This window comes from Cricetulus griseus (assembly GCF_003668045.3).
Source record: "Cricetulus griseus strain 17A/GY chromosome 1 unlocalized genomic scaffold, alternate assembly CriGri-PICRH-1.0 chr1_0, whole genome shotgun sequence".
In the NCBI taxonomy this organism is placed as follows: Eukaryota; Metazoa; Chordata; class Mammalia; order Rodentia; family Cricetidae; genus Cricetulus; species Cricetulus griseus.
Genome location: NW_023276806.1, coordinates 172932083 through 172948087, shown reverse-complemented (window position 1 = coordinate 172948087; position 16005 = coordinate 172932083). Strand labels below are relative to the sequence as shown.

The 16005-nt window shown below is 41.6% G+C and overlaps 1 protein-coding gene across 1 annotated transcript in view; it reads right to left on the bottom strand.

The window, feature by feature from the left end:
• Positions 1 to 16005, bottom strand: part of Fbxl13 (F-box and leucine rich repeat protein 13) — a 198368-nt gene that overhangs the window by 81204 nt on the left and 101159 nt on the right. Inside the window, exons 10-11 of the mRNA XM_027393433.2 lie at positions 12437 to 12489; positions 6684 to 6784 (exon numbers count right to left, since the gene is read on the bottom strand). Coding sequence (XP_027249234.1) covers positions 6684 to 6784; positions 12437 to 12489 — 154 coding nt within the window. The remainder of the gene's footprint in view (positions 1 to 6683; positions 6785 to 12436; positions 12490 to 16005) is intronic.

The following is a 16005-nucleotide window of genomic DNA, read 5'->3' as shown; positions in this document are numbered from 1 at the left end:
GCATGCATGTCTGGGTGTGTCTGTCAATGTTTGTGTGTATGCATGTCTATGTGTGTGTACTCACTTGCTTATGTGCCTGCCCCCACACATACCAAAGGACAACTTCAAATGTTATTCCTAACATTGTGTTTTGAGATAGGGTCTTTTATTGCCAAGTGTGCTAGCCAACTAGTCAGCATTCCAGGAAATCTGTCTCTCTCTGACTCCCTAGTGTTGGGATTACAAACTCAAGGATCACAACTTGCTTTTTTCTTTTGTACATAGTTTCTAGCAGATCAAACTCAGGTCTCAGGCTTGCAAAGCAAGCACTTTATTAACTAAGCTAGTCCCAGGCCAACATCTTTATGTTTCTATGAAGTTTGTACCATCTTTTTTTCATTTAAAGGAGTGGAGGCTCTGCGGTAAATCTTTCTCTGTCAAGCCATCCAGCTCCCAAATCACCACACAGAGACATTATTAATTATGAAAGTTTGGCCGATAGCTTAGGCTTGTTTTTAGCCAGCTCTTTTCATTAAGCCAATCCAAGTGACACGTCTTCAGTGTACAAAAAGATTGTTCCACAACAATGCTCATCTAACAAGAATTTGGAGGATGTCACATGAGGTCTCTATCTTACCTGAACCTATCATTCTACCTCCTTAAATCCATATGATCAGTAAGTATCAAAAATGAGAATTAAGAAACTTACTTGACTATTTTTATAATAGTTTTGGCAGTCTATAAAATCCATATATGCTTTTATTTATTTATTTATTTATTTATTTATTTATTTATTTTTGGTTTTTCGAGACAGGGTTTCTCTGTGTAGCTTTGGAGCCTATCCTGGCACTTGCTCTGGAGACCAGGCTAGCCTTGAACTCACAGAGATCCTCCTGCCTCTGCCTCCCAAGTGCTGGGATTAAAGGCATGCACCACCAACTCCCGGCTAAAATCTATATATTCTTTTAGTATTTAAAGTTTTTACTGTATGTCTGTGTGCACAGGAGCACGTGTGTGTGTGTGTGTGTGTGTGTGTGTGTGTGTGTGTGTGTGTGCACTCAAGTGGAGGTCAGAGGACAGTTTTTAGGAGCTGGTTCTTTCTTCCTTTCATGTTGAGCCCAGGGATTGAACTCGGGTGGTTTGGAGGGTAGTGACTTTACGCACTGAGCCATCTCATGTATTCCCCTGTATTTCAGTTAAAGCGTAGTGAAAACTGAGATTTCACACCATCAAAACCTTTTAACAGGGGTTGGAGAGATGGGTCAATGGTTAAGAACACATGCTGTTCTTCTAGGGAACTGGAGGTCAGTTCCCAGCACCTGTGCCAGGTGGCTCACAGCATCTTCTACTCCTGTTCCAGGAGATCACACACCTCTAGCCTCTGAGGGCACCTGCACTCACATGCTTAAACCTATATGTATGCTCACGCATGTGTGTGCATGCAAGCGCACATACACACCCAACCCCCCCCCCCACACACACACACAAACCTCATGGACACCTGACTTCTTTCCCTTTGGGGGCAGGGGCCACTGGCTGAAAGTTAAAAGCCTCTGCTACGGAGGACAAGGAAGTTGTTAGACTAAATGGCTCCATGGCTCCCAGGCTGCAAGTCTCCAGTCAGCATCCCTTCAAAGTGAGAGGTCAGGGGACTCATCCTGAGTGCAAAAGGAGGCATGGGTATCCTAGCAGCCTCACCTTGTTCCTAGGGATTCTCAGTGCTTCAGACAGAAAGCCGCCAGAGTGTGGAGGCGGGTTGGCTACAGTGAAACAGTGTGGCAGATTTGTGCATCGCTGATAAAGTAATTTAGAGTTGGGCAAAGAAATGTTTTTCCTTCCGAGAAAGACCAGGCTTACCACCTTCCCAGCACAGGGGCCTGATAACTCCATTTCTGCCTTGAGAAAGACTATTTATGGCGTGTTTTATGTTTTTCTAGTTATTTGATAACTTTTTTATTGAGGGTATGGGTTTTCTTTTTATTTTTCTGCCACTAGTATAATCTTTAAGAAAACACAGAAATTATTTTTGTTCTTTATTTTGACTTTGTTTCCACTGAAGAACTGAAGTATTTTATGTTCCATCTTCAACAACAGGGTCTGCTAAAAAGAGTAAAATACCATGTATTCAACGGAAATTTCTTTTTTATTTTAATCTGTTTTTTAAAGATTTATTTATTTATTATGTATACAACATTCTGCTTCCATGTATATCTGCACACCAGAAGAGGCCACCAGATCTCATAAGGGATGGTTATGAGCCACCATGTGGTTGCTGGGAATTGAACTCAGGACCTCCGGAAGAGTAGTCGGTGATCTTAATCTCTGAGCCATCTCTCCAGCCCCCTCAATGGAAATTTCTATCAAAATATTTCTATCAAAACCACCAAGATAAGGCCTAGACTAAGAAGATGGGAATTTGCAGGTAGATTCTTTGAGTTTGGGACTTTTTGACTTCAAGAGGCAGAATATTCTAGAAAATCTAAATGGAAGAGGTAGCCTCACAATGAGAGTGAACTTGAGGTTGTCCCATGAGCAGGACATCTTGCTGTGGCTGCTCCTCTTTGATGGACATTGGTGAGACTACATAACAGAGAACCCTGGTATATGAGAAAATCCAAAGCCAAATAAAGGGGCACTCACTACAGCATAAAAGGATCCATTAAGGAACTAGACTCAAGCCATGTACAGCAATGTGGTCCTGGAGCATCAGCTGTTTGGGAGGCTGAGGCAGGAGAATCACTTGAGCCCAAAGTTGAAGATCATCCTGAGCAATCCCAACAAGACACACACGCCTTCTCAAAAATCATTTTTTTTGTTCCCACGTGTGCTCCCAGAAGGGGAAATGAGTGAGTGCTCCGCTGAGATGCAGAGAAAGGAGAACTCCCTGGTCTTCCGGATGCCATGCCGAGAGCTAAGAATTAGGTAGGAAAGGAAGGGCGTCCCCTCTGCAAGGAAGACAAGCATGAAGAACAAGATGGCCAGAACTCAGGGCTTCTCTTGGGCAACACACACAGGTATGTTCAACTAGCTAATGTTAGAGACAGCAGGGAATAGTCTAGATAAGACACGACTGCCCATGGCATGAGTCAGTGCAGACCAGAGGAAAGGAGAGCAGAGGCAGAATGGGCAGGGTGCTGTGTGAAGCACGGCAGAGTGCTGCCAAGGCTATGGGAACAGAAATAACTGGAAAGAATTAAAATCAGAAAATAGTACCAGGCAGAGATGTTCCTAGAATAAAGGATGGGCCTGCAAGATGGCTCAGCAGGTAAAGGTGTTTTCACCAGCAAAGCCTGGTGACCATGGATAGCTCTAGGCTGAAGAGTGACTTAGTGAAACCTGAGTCCCTCAAATCACCCTAACCTCCATAGGAACATGTGGTACAACCCCCAGCCCCTCCCCTCCAAGAAAAATCCACAAACGAATAATGAGAAAGAGCTGTGGGCAGCCCACTTTTTTTGTTGTTTGTTTATTTATTTGTTTGTCTTGTTTTTCGAGACAGGGTTTCTCTGTGGCTTTGGAGGCTGCCCTGGAACCAGCTCTTGTAGACCAAGCTGGTCTCGAACTCACAGAGATCTGCCTGCCTCTGCCTCCCGACTGCTGGTGAATCTGAGTTCAAGGCAAATCTAGTCTAAAGCATGGGTTGCAGGAGAGCCAGGGCTACAGAGAAGCCCTGTTTTCAAAAACCAAAAATAAAATAGAAATTTGCTACATGCTACACATAAAACACAACTAAAAACCAGTAAGACAAAGATTTAAGAGACGGGGATTCATAGAGCAATTCCACAAAAAGCCTAAACAATGAAAGCAAAGGTGAGGGTGCCAGCAGCCAACTCAGCTCAGTATGGCAGTGGGCCTGTCACTGCAACACTCAGAAGGCTGAGGCAGGAGGATTGCAAGTTTGATGGCAACCTAGTCCAATCAGTGAGAGTCTGTCTCAAAAAACAACACAAATCACGAAAAACCATTAACCAGGAAGAAGAATACCATTTTATGTGGGAAAAATGCTATAATTTATGATAAAGCATGATACTTTATCTTCATACATAAAATAAAAATAAACTATGAGCTTAGTTATAATCAGTGACTAATATCACTGATACATTATGACGTGTCAAGAAGATCTATGTATAAACATACACTTATACACAGAAGTTTGTACTCTTAAACAAATTATCTTCACTTTAAACATTCATGTGCATGCTGAAACTAATTATAAACTAGTCCTTGAAGAAATCTGAATTCCAAAAAGCAGAATTAATTCAGTCCATACTTCTTCCACAATTAAAGACAGAAGTTTAAACACTGAAGCACCAACCACTTTAAACAAAGAATTCTTCTCCAAGTATTGAGTCAAAAGGGAAATAGAATATAGGCTACTTGTTTGAAAAGTGAAAATAATATTTAACAAGTCTAATACACTTTTTCCAAATTCTTATTTAGAAATAATTACCTAGCTCTGCTGTGTCATTTTGAAATGAAAAGTTTAAGAAGATACTTGCTCTCATATTCCAACACAGAAAGGACCATTTAGTAAATAAAGATAGAAGACATTCAGAAAGGCTGCAACTAATGGATGACAACAAAAAAAGACATGTATTAATAACTTAAAAATTTTTCTGACCAAAACAAAAATTTTATTAAGAGATTTTTTTAACTTTGAAAAGTATAAAAATACTCTATTCCTAAGATGATGATTACATATAAATTATTTTATCTTTAAGTATTAATATAGTGATAAATATCTAACTATTCTCCAAAATAGTGTGCAAATATGTTCTGTAAAATGTTTTTTGTCTTACTACAAAGGTTAGGTACCATATGACTTATAAATAATAATAAACTATACAGTATTATAGTCAATTCCATATAGCCAGTAGGTTCTTGTACAATACTTTGCTTAATTTTTGCCAAATTCTTATGGAGATAGCCCACTATAAGCTGATTGCTGCTGCTGAGGCATGAGTATAGTTCTATGAGTTACATTATGGTCATTTTCTCAAACGTCACGTCCATTACATCACAGAACACAGTTAGGCAACTGAGACATGTGCCCAGAGTGTACACACCTGGCAATAGCATTAATGCTTTTGCTGCTAAATCAGATCGTCTTACAGGGTTGAAAGAAAAAAAATATTATCTCAATTCTTATGCTATTTGCTGGCTACAGGCAAGGCAAACTTTTAAGTTTAATCTACTTTATAAATTGCCTTTTCCATCAGTTTAAATCTAAACAATTGCCAAAACAATAATTCAAGTCTTTGTGTGTGTGTGTGTGTGTGTGTGTGTGTGTGTGTGTCATCTTAGCTATTTCCCATCAGCCTTTGCAAGCTACTGGGGATGAGTCACTGAAGGAAGAACGGGACAGGATGCAATGGCTGTGAAAACCCCCGAGATGTGGGCACAGCTATATGTAGAGGTACTAATAATGAATGTGTTTAAGCACTTATGCCTGTCTAAATTTTAAATATGAAAGGAAGAACCACACACAGCTACAGTCAATAGATAATGTTGGAAGATCAGCTATTACAGATGGAGAATGTAAAACCGTGGCCAGTGGGTCACACAAAACCACCTGGGGAATAGTTCGTTGACCTCCAGTTTGGTTCATTGCTTCTTTTATCACTGAAATAAATTCTAAATTAATTACATGCCTGAGTTTTAAAAGATATATAGGAATAAAAAGTGAATGTTTACTAAGTGCCTGGCTAGGTGAAGATTCCTTATGTTTTAAAGAATCTGGAGGAACTCTAAAAGGAAGGTTTTGCAGCATTGACAAAAACCGGAAGTACCATGCCACTTTCCTGAGGTTTGCCAATTTGCAGACAACTGTTAGAGTTGGAACATAAGGAAAGTCGTCACCCAGAATTTTTTGTCTTATTGTTAATTTTGAAAGGAGCTCAAAAGTTATAGTCTCAAGAAGCATTCAGTCTTTCACAATGGTTTGAGGACTGTTTTCCCAATGTCATAGTAGAACATCTCCCTAAGACCAGATACAATACCTGGCTAGTCTTTCCACAGTAAACATGGAAAAGCTAAGTAAGAAAAATTTTGGAAAGTTGACAATTCTGCCAGATGTTATGCTATCCTGTGCCTTCACCAGAGATGTGCTGGCTAGGGAATGGCAGCTGCCATACTCTAGGGACATCAAAGTTGATAGACGGTCAAAACTCAGCAGTGTAAGCTCCCTGGAAGTGGTGGCCTCTCAATGTGACACAGGGGACCTGAAAGCTGGACAGCAGTCTGGGGAAGAGGCATGTTGGAGTTCTTTTAGAGAAAGGTCTCAGACACTAGAAAGAAAGTTGGGGGCAAGCTCCAATGCCCAGGAAGGGGAGCAGAAAGAGACAGGAAGGTCTGTCTCAAGCTACTGGGTGCATTGCTGCAAGACTGACAAAAACACTGGCTGAGACAGAAAGCCAAGGGTCAGCTGTACCTGCCATCGAAGGACAGTAAAGACTCCAGCTCAGGAATGAGAAAGAGGTTGTCCTCTCATCATGCTGCCATGGCTCACTCGGTGCTGATGAGGGGGATTATCTCTGAGGTCAACTAGAACAAATCAAAGCCTAGGAGAGCACAACATTTTCAATGTGTCAATGTGATACAAATAATACAAGTCCTATTAGTCAGAAGATGGAGAAGCATGAGTTCAAGGCCAGCCTAAAGTACTTATGAGATCCTACTTCCATCTAACAGACAGCCCGGCATACCTGGGCAGGAGGCGCATAGTCCTGTTGGTGATAGTTGTGTTGGACAGGTTGAGATACAGGACCCCAGGGCAGCCTTCAGAAATGTGTCTCATTGATTCATCCTGCAGAACAAAAGAAAAAGAGAAACTGTATCAAACCCTCAGAGAATTTTCAATTGCTCCATTATCTCTCATCTCTTTTCCTGTCCTAGAAAAATATTCATGCATAACTTGGTCCTTCATATTCTTTGATACTACTTCAAATAAAAAGTAGAAACTAGCCGGGTGTTGGTGACGCACACCTTAGATCCCAGCACTTGGGAGGCAGAGGCAGTTGGATATCTGTGAGTTCGAGGCCAGTCTGGTCTACAGAGCGAGTGCCAGGATAGGCTCCAAAGCTACACAGATAAACGCTGTCTCAAAAAAAAAAAAAAAAAAAAAAAAAAAAAAAAAAAAAAGTAGAAACTACTCATGTTGTGTGAAGCTTCATTGCCCCCTCCTTTCACCTTTCTTTAGAAATAAAATGTCATTACCTCACAATGATGTTTTATCAATAGGTAAACTCTTGCAAATTCCATTATGTGACACAAATATCACAGTGTGACTTTTGACTGCCCAGATACAGAAATGTGGTCACAAACTGGCCTGCTTTTAAATTTATTCTGAAAGATTGGAATAATGAACTCTCTCAACAACTGGACTTCATTTAAAGGTATGGCATGTTTAACCCAGGCATGTCATCTGTCTGTGTGGACTAAATTTCTGTGGTTCTGAGCATGATACATTTAAAAACCTAAATAAATGTTTAACAAATTATTGATAATTCTGATATGGTATCAATTTATATATTTCAAAACTAAAATGTGGTGGTTTGAAAGAAAATGGTCCCCATAGGGAGTAGCACTATTAGGAGGTGTGGCTTTATTAGGAGTAGGTATGGCCTTGTTGGAGGAAGTGTCACTGTGGGGGTGGGCTTTGAAGTCTCCTATGCTCAAGCTATTCCAAGTGAAATTGTTCACTTCCTGTTGCCTGAGGATCAAGATGAAGGACTCTCAGCTCCTTCTCCAGCACTATGCCTGTCTGCATGTGGCCTAGTCCCACCATGATGATAATGTACTGTACTAAACCTCTGAAACTATAAGCCACATCAATTAAATGTGACCCTTTGTGAGAGTTGCTGTGGTGTCATGGTGTGGTTATGATATCTTTTCATGAAAACAGACACCCTAACTTAGACATAAAATATAGACAATACACAAGGTGTATTGAAGGCACAAGATCCAGTGTTGGGATTGGGGCTAGAGAGAGGGAATTAAGCTGAAGTGACTGAAGGCTATGGCTGAGCTGAGAAGCAATGCTAGTCTTGAACTGAAGTTGAAAAAGGCCAGATGAGTGTCAAGCTTTGACTGCAATGAGCTACTTTGCATATAAAAATATAGAAAATATAGTACCTGTCAGGCATAATGGTGCATGCCTATATTTTCAGAACTGGAAAGACTGAGGCAGGAGGATCACCTCAAGTTAAATGATAACCTGGGCTACATAATGAGTTTCGGTCCAGCTTGAGTTACAGTCTGAAACCTTGTTAAAACAAAAGGAAAGAAAGAAGAGGAGAGGAGATATAGAGTTAACAATAGGTCTTTATTTATTCAATGATGGTTGCTGAATCTCCCTGGAATACCACCAGGTATCAGCCAGTTTTAAATAACTGTGCTTTGAGCACATTTCAGGACATTGTCTAGAAAAGGATAGCCCACTACTGGTATCTGTCTGGAGGAGGTGAATTATCACTGGCTTTGAGAAGTGATTTAGAGAATTCAGATGGGCAGGACAGCTGAGACACCACTAGGGATGGCAAAAACTGATTTTCAGTGGTATCAGGACCAGTTGGACATCGCATTCCTCACTGTTTCCAGGATGCATGGATATTTACCATAGCAAAACCTGGGGCACAGTGGTTGGTGGTTAGTCATCCAGTGAGGGATTTCCTGGGCAGCAAATCCTATCTTAAACAAGACCCAGGGACTCTGCATAGGGAAGCCTGTTTGAACATCATATGGACAAGTGGGACCTTTGAAAAGCACTGTGCTCAAGCTATTAGCAATTTTTCTAGTCACTAGATCACTGAATGTAGGATTCAGATATGTGTAGACAAATACAGTAAATATATTACAAGTTTCCCTCAAAAATCAAAGACAGCCGTCATCGTATGTAGCACCATACTTTAACATGTGCAAACCTGTCTTTGAAAATGTTAAGTGTCAAGCGGGGCTCACAGAGACCATGAACTTAGCAAAACACTTCAGTGAGGATATAAGTGAGATAGAACAAGACAGGGGAGAGAGTTGGCTTAGCCCTCTGACAAGGACAGGGGAGAGAGCTGGCTTAGCCCTCTGACAAGGACAGGGGAGAGAGCTGGCTTAGCTGTCTTTAGAAGCCTCAGAATGATGGGATAGTGTGAGCATTGTGTGCAGTGTGCAGTGGGGGAATGTGACTCCCCCGAGCTGCATCAGCAACCCCTTTCTCTGCCTTCACCTTTCTGGGGACTCCTAGTCACCCAAACAAGTTCAGGCCACTCCCGTTCTCAGTACTTAAGAGAACACAAGACTCAATATTGAAATGTTTGGACATAAAATGTATTTGAGCATGCACCCTGCTAAATGGCTCAGGAATTTGTCTACAACACATGGGACTCAGATTTCTCAGTGCGATACACTTCACAAGAGATTACATATAGCTAAGCTCTTTGGATGGATGTTACCCACATCTTTAAATGTAAGCCTGTCTCCCAGCCTATGTCTCCAAGGGGAAAACAACAGTAAAACGGAGCTGGATAAAATTACTAGCCCTTTATAGATCTCGAACTTGGACAAGACTTTGATGTTCACAAACTCAATGCAGATGGCTATTGTCGGCTTTCCTAGTAGAAGGCCAAATTCAAAGAATGCAATTTTGTATTCATATGCAGAGCTAATGTTCCCCGAGGGAAGAACTAAAAATTTAACTAACATTAAAATTCCCTCTAACACCTAATGGGATAGTTTTAACATAGCAGGTGCTAAAAATATCCATAGAAAAAATGAATCCATTTCCCAGCAACGCCATTTTAATCCTCATCAGAGATCTGAAGAAAATGCCAGCAAAGATGGTAGTCTCTCTTGACCAAGGGGCCTTTCTGCACTTGCTGGTAGAGAAACAGCCCAAGCAGAGAAAAAGAAATTTTTTTCTCTTGTGGATTCTATCACCTGTCTATCTGTCCCTTGCTTTCTTGGGGACACTGCTGAACATAAAGTAGCAGCTTGCTGTGTTGATGCATGAGCCAATGAAAGGAAGGTCACCTGACCCGGCTTAGAGCAGTGGCCTGGTGGGTGGGAAGCAGACAGCTAATTTAAAGACTTCATGTTTGTATCAGGAGAAAAGAGGTGAAGTGTTCTAAAGGTCTTAGTACTTTCATGTTGATGTCTTATTTACTCAAAGTGTCTTCCACCTTTGGGGAAAATAAATGTTCTGCTCTGAAAATGGGAAGATAAGCTTCACAGAAAAAAACTTTACTCCTCAGAAGAATGGAATCACATGGTGCTAAGGAGTTAGGATAAAATGAGAGGTGATTTAATGGATACGGGTTCTCTCAAGGATGAAGAAAATGTTTGGAAATTATAATTATTATTATTTGGAGCTGGTTCCATAATTCTGTGCATATACCATGAATTATTATTATTAAAGTGTTCACTTTGAGTGAATAACATCAATTTGTTTTTATTTCTACGATGCTATTTTTTAAAAGTTACTTTTCCTGAGGTTTATGGAAAAGCAGAGATGGAGCATGTTTCAAAGGAGGAACAAACGTAGCCAGGCTGTGGTCATGGTGAGAGCAGTGATAGTCAGGTAGACAGAAAAATGGGTTCCAGGACCATGAAATGGCATTGTGGGGACTTCGAGTGACTTAACGTTAAAACACAGCATACATCTGAGAAGGATAACTGACTATGAGGCAATGTTACTGTGTACAATGCAGGAAGGGACACTGAGGAGCCAGTTTCAGGCATCTTGTTACCTGTGGGAAGGGCCTTGGTGTCTGCCTGGTGTTTGTGTGTGCTGAGGGTCATTCCACAGTCAGGTTTCTTCTGTTCTCTCTCTCTCTCCTCAGAGACTTGCTTAATTGGTTGGGTAGCCTGCCTCCACTGGCTTCTATAGCCCTGTTTGGGTTTTCCTGTCCCTGTTCCTCCTACCCCCTCAGCCATTTTCTGGAAACAGTAGTTTACTTTCTTTCGTCTTTTCCATTTCACAGCCCACTGCAATTGTATCTGTGCCCCAACACCCCACTGGCATGGCTTCAGCAGAAGTTAGCGTCCCTGACTCTCCAGTCTGGGCTCCCACGTTCAGTGTGTTTCTTACCTGCCTATTTGGGCCACTTTTCTCCGAGTGTCTTCCAGCCCACTTAGATTTGAACCTGTTTCCTTTCTTCCTTTTGCGAATTGTCAACCTGCTCCTTGGGGTCAGTGAGACACACACTGTGTCCTCCTCCCTGCTTAGCCTGCCTTACTAGATTACCCTTCATCCTTCTCATGTCAATTACGGCACATACTCAGAGCAACATAAGACGGGATCTACGTTCATCGCCCTTATGCCTTACCATATAGTGGAATTAGACATTAAATGCTGTTGAAACCTTATGTTTTTCTTAAGCAAAGGCTTAAACCTGGGTCTTCTCAGCCACTGATGGACCTATTCTGGTGAGTTTGTTGTCTCTTACGTTTGTGGAGGAGCCGGAGTACTATAGTTAGCAGCTACTTCTGATGGGAATATAGAGGAGCAGCTGTGAAGGCAGTCCTGAGACACAGTGACGGCTTAGAGGAAGTGACATAGATGCTAAACCTTATCAAAACACAAACTCTGCTTGAGGGTGAGTGTAGGGGAAGCTGTAGCCACGCCTACTTAGGGCTGGCTACTGGTGTGCCTGACTGTGTGGCTACAGCTTCCCCTACAGGTGAGGGAAAGGGCAAAGCAAGAACAAAAGCCAGGGTGGTAGCACACTCCTGTAACCCCAGCACCTAAGAGGTACAGACTGGTGGATCTCTCTGAGCTTGAGGCCAGTCTGGTCTACATAGTGACACCCTGTCTCAGAAAAAGGAAACAGACTGCATGAACAAAACCTAGTGCATGGCCATTGGAACTTGCTGTGTACACAGAGTGGAACAAGATGAGGCTGGAAAGGAAAATAGAGTGCAGAGAGTTTCCAGGATTCACTAATGCTAAGGTGGTTTGATTTTTTTCCCAGTAGTGTATGGGTGATGGAAGATGGAGTGATTTTGTCAGACCTGCCTACAGAAAGGGTATTGTGTGCTCACAGTGTAGAAGACACATTTGGGGTAGAGAGCAAGACAAGGGGCCAGGGCCAGGAATCTGGGGTTATATTTTCATTTCCATCTTCTTTGGTATGGTTACTAATAGTCATGAAGCCCACCAAAATAAGTCTATAAACCTTGCTGGGACCCAGTACTTTCTGTCTCATAAACACATGTGACACATAAACACAGTTGATTTTTATGTGACCATTAAAGAATTTCCATCTTCCAGAGGCTCCAACACAGAGCACATAGCCACAAGATTAATGATAACATTGTACAGAGGGGGCAAATGTTTTTGCCAATGTTTAATATAGTTTGCTTTTTCCATAGTCAACCCCAAATGCATACAGAGTGTGTGCTGTGCCCACTGGCTCTCCAGTGTGAGAAGTTTGGACCTAACAACAGTAGAAAAATCTGTCTTACTCACTGTGAGAGACTGGCAGTCTGAGACGTTCAACTCTTGCAGGTTTTTACAGTGGCCTAAATCAAACAAGCAGATGTCACTAAATAACACACTGCAAAAATTTCATTTCTCCATCCTACATTCAATACAACATTTTTATTGGAAATTAAGTAGAAACCTCAGCAAGAAATCTGTTCTAAATATGTGGGTTTCCATGCTCAGGCAAACGATTTCTTTAAAAACATATATATATATATATATATATATATATATATTATATATATATATATCCACATGCATTATTGTTTGTGGGGTATAGGAAGAATTTAGAAAGAAAAAAATCACCATTTTGTTTTTAAAAAATACTATATCCTTGGGACTTTTAGCTTGAAAGTACTTGAGGAAAATAAATTTGATTGTTTTGTTAGTTTGTGTTTTGATTTTTTAGTACATGGTTTTTAATTCTTTTAAGTATGCTTATATGTGATATATGAATGTAAGTACACATGCATGTGAATGACAAAAGTTGAGTTTCCTCATGTTATTGTTTGTATCTCTGTATGAATTTGGAGAACACCTGGGAGCTTCCTGCCTCTGCCTTCCCAGGACTGGAATTACAGACACATTCCACCATATTCAGTTTTTATGAGGGTAATGGGAACCAAACTCAGGTCCTTATGCTTGTGTGGTAAACACTCTCCTGACATACTGACTAAGCCATCTCCCCAGACCCATTTTTTAGTTTTAGTTTTAAAATATTTTATTACATCCACTTTTACACATATGCAAAAATTGAGAGGACCACACAGGAGCACCTACGCCTCTGCCACCTGGATTACAATCTGCATTTTGTACTGGTTTTATTACATGTCCACTCACCCATCTCTCAGTTGGTCCTAAATTATGCATTATTTTTGATGCATTTCAAAGCATGTTGCAGATGCCAGCACACCTCCTGTCCAACAACTAACAAGCATGATAATTGAAATAAACTATTTTTTATAACTTTTCAAGTTACAATTACATAGAAATTATAATTATGCTTTGCAGAAAAGTGAGGTTGAGAAAAGCCATGCCTCAATAGCTCTTGAATAATACAGACATTGCATAGCTTGGGGAAAACGAAACAGGTACACAGACAGCTAGACAATACAGAAAGTACCATGAGAAACACTTGGGGAAGGGGGCACCCAAATGGTGATTGTGAGAACTGCCTGACCCAAAGCAGTGGGGAGGCATTCTAGGTGGGCAGGAAAGGATGAAGGCATGAGACAGGTAAAGATGCAGGTAAGGACACAGATAAGGATGCAGGTAAGGATGCAGATAAGGATGCAGGTAAGGACACAGGTAAGGATGGCCTTGGCACTCAAACTAGAGTTATTCATATCTAGATGAAGCACATCTGGCACTTATAACTGTTACGATAAATCTTTCTGCCAAAAGCCACCTGAGCCCTACCGCCACGTGGGCGGTCTCCGCCAGCTGCCTGAGTTCTGCCCGCCGAGTTAGGGCCCAAATTAATACACAGAGACTTGTATTAGGTACAATGTTGCTTGGCCAATGACTAGGATTTCTCATCTGTTAGCTCAGTCTTAATTATCATAAATCTATATATTTTCTAAGACTTATCTTATCGGATGCCTTCCATTGGCATCCCCCCTTGCCGGTGGATCACATAGCGCTGGAGCAAGAGCAGAAGGGAAAAGGGGCATTTCCTAGTTGTCCTTCCTTAAATATGAGTCTCCCTGCTATGTCACTTCCTGCCTGGATCACCACTTCTTACTACATTTCCCAGAATCCCCCTTGACTCCTAGTCCTGCCTAACTTGCTGCCTCATTGGCCAAACAGTACTTTGTTTATCATCCAGTAAGACAAACACATACACAGAAGCACTTCCCCCATCACATAACCAAGCATCCTAACACCAGTAACAGACTCATTACTCATTATAAATCTACTTTGGATATTTCTTCCTTTGCTAAGAGTGAACTCTGTACTGAGTGGTAGTTACAAACAAGAAATATTTCCAGAACATTTTTACAAAAGGCAGAAGAGTTCTTGAAGCATGCAGACCCGGGCTTGGATGCAGCTCAGTCAGGAAAGTACTTGCCCAGCACTCTCAACGCATCACATGAAGTAAACAGGGGGGCACATGCCTGCAGACCCAGAATTCCAGAGGGGAGAGGAGGAGCAAAAGTGCAGGTTGTTGACCTGAGCTACATAGTGATCTTGTCTCAAAAGAAAAAAAAAAAATGCAGATCTTAGGAATCATTGGTAGAGTCCCCAAAATAACATTAGTGTCTGTGTGGTAAATCTCTAGGATAGAATAGCTACAAATATTTTTTAAAAAATTGTCATGGAAACACAGTAGCAGTAAAATGGACAAAAGGAAGAAAACATTTGCTTAAACAGAGGCTGATGAACACTGTGGAGAAAAATGAAGCGAGAAAGATAAGAAGGAAACACTTGGGATGGGGGTAACAGAGAAGCCTTCATGTCACCTTCTCAAATGGTGACATTTGAGACAAGACCTTGTGTCTGTGACAGCACCATTTACTCTGAATATTGCTGAGTCCAAATTCAACCTGAGTGGCTGAGTGAAAACGAGGACACGACAGCTCCTAAGTATGATTGGGGAGAAGGTTTTTATTGTAGATATGAGGGAGAGTTCAGCCAGAAGCATCTGGAAGAGTCCAGACGACACGGCCAGCAGAGCAGAGTGAGCCATGAGAGGATGGGGGGCAGAGAAAAGGACAAGAGAGGGGACCAGGAATGAAGGGCTGAGGACCAAGAGAACAAAGAGCACAAAGAGAGAGTGCTGGTGTTACACAAGAGAGAGAAGCTGGGGAAAGAGAAGTGATGCTCATGGGCTGCAAAGATTTAGAGTAGGAGCCAGGCAGGGGTGAGAAGTGTTGAGAGGAGCCAGGACTCTGGAAGGGTATCTGCAACACAGAAGGAACCTGGCGGCCAGCGGCCAGCAGTCATTTTGATTTGTTAATAGGCACATAACTTAGTCATTTGTCCAGGGTTTCTTTGGGACTCGACAGTGGTGACTGGGACAGAGTAAAAGAAAGGAAAACATAAGCCCAGGAAGGTCACAGCTACAGGGCCCACAAGAGAATCCCTTCTATGTCTTAAATCCACATAATGAGGAACATAGGTTTGAGTGTTCACCAGGCTGAGCCCAAAATGTTGAGAGCCAGGGCCAGGCACCGAGCCCCTTTCATCTGCCCAGGTACCAGAAAACACCATAAGCCACATTTTACAAATGCTGAAGATAAGGTTGAGTACAGTCTGGAAGAATGAGAGCCTTGATTCAAACTTAGGGCCAAGCATATACCTGCTAACTAAACTAGGCAAGTAAAAGGGAAAAGAACCTTCTACAGCACTTTTTGTCCACTTAAACTAGAAGGCTCAGAAAAAAATAAAACAAGTCTGCTGTTTCTGTCATATATTGCTCAAAATGGCACTTAACTGTCTGTTTTCTGTCTTTCTTCTGTCCCACCTAGGAACCTATACACCTCAGTTGGGCTTTACTGCTCCTGACCTGTGCTTGTTAAAGCTACTCAAACTCGGATTTCAAAGGAAGACTC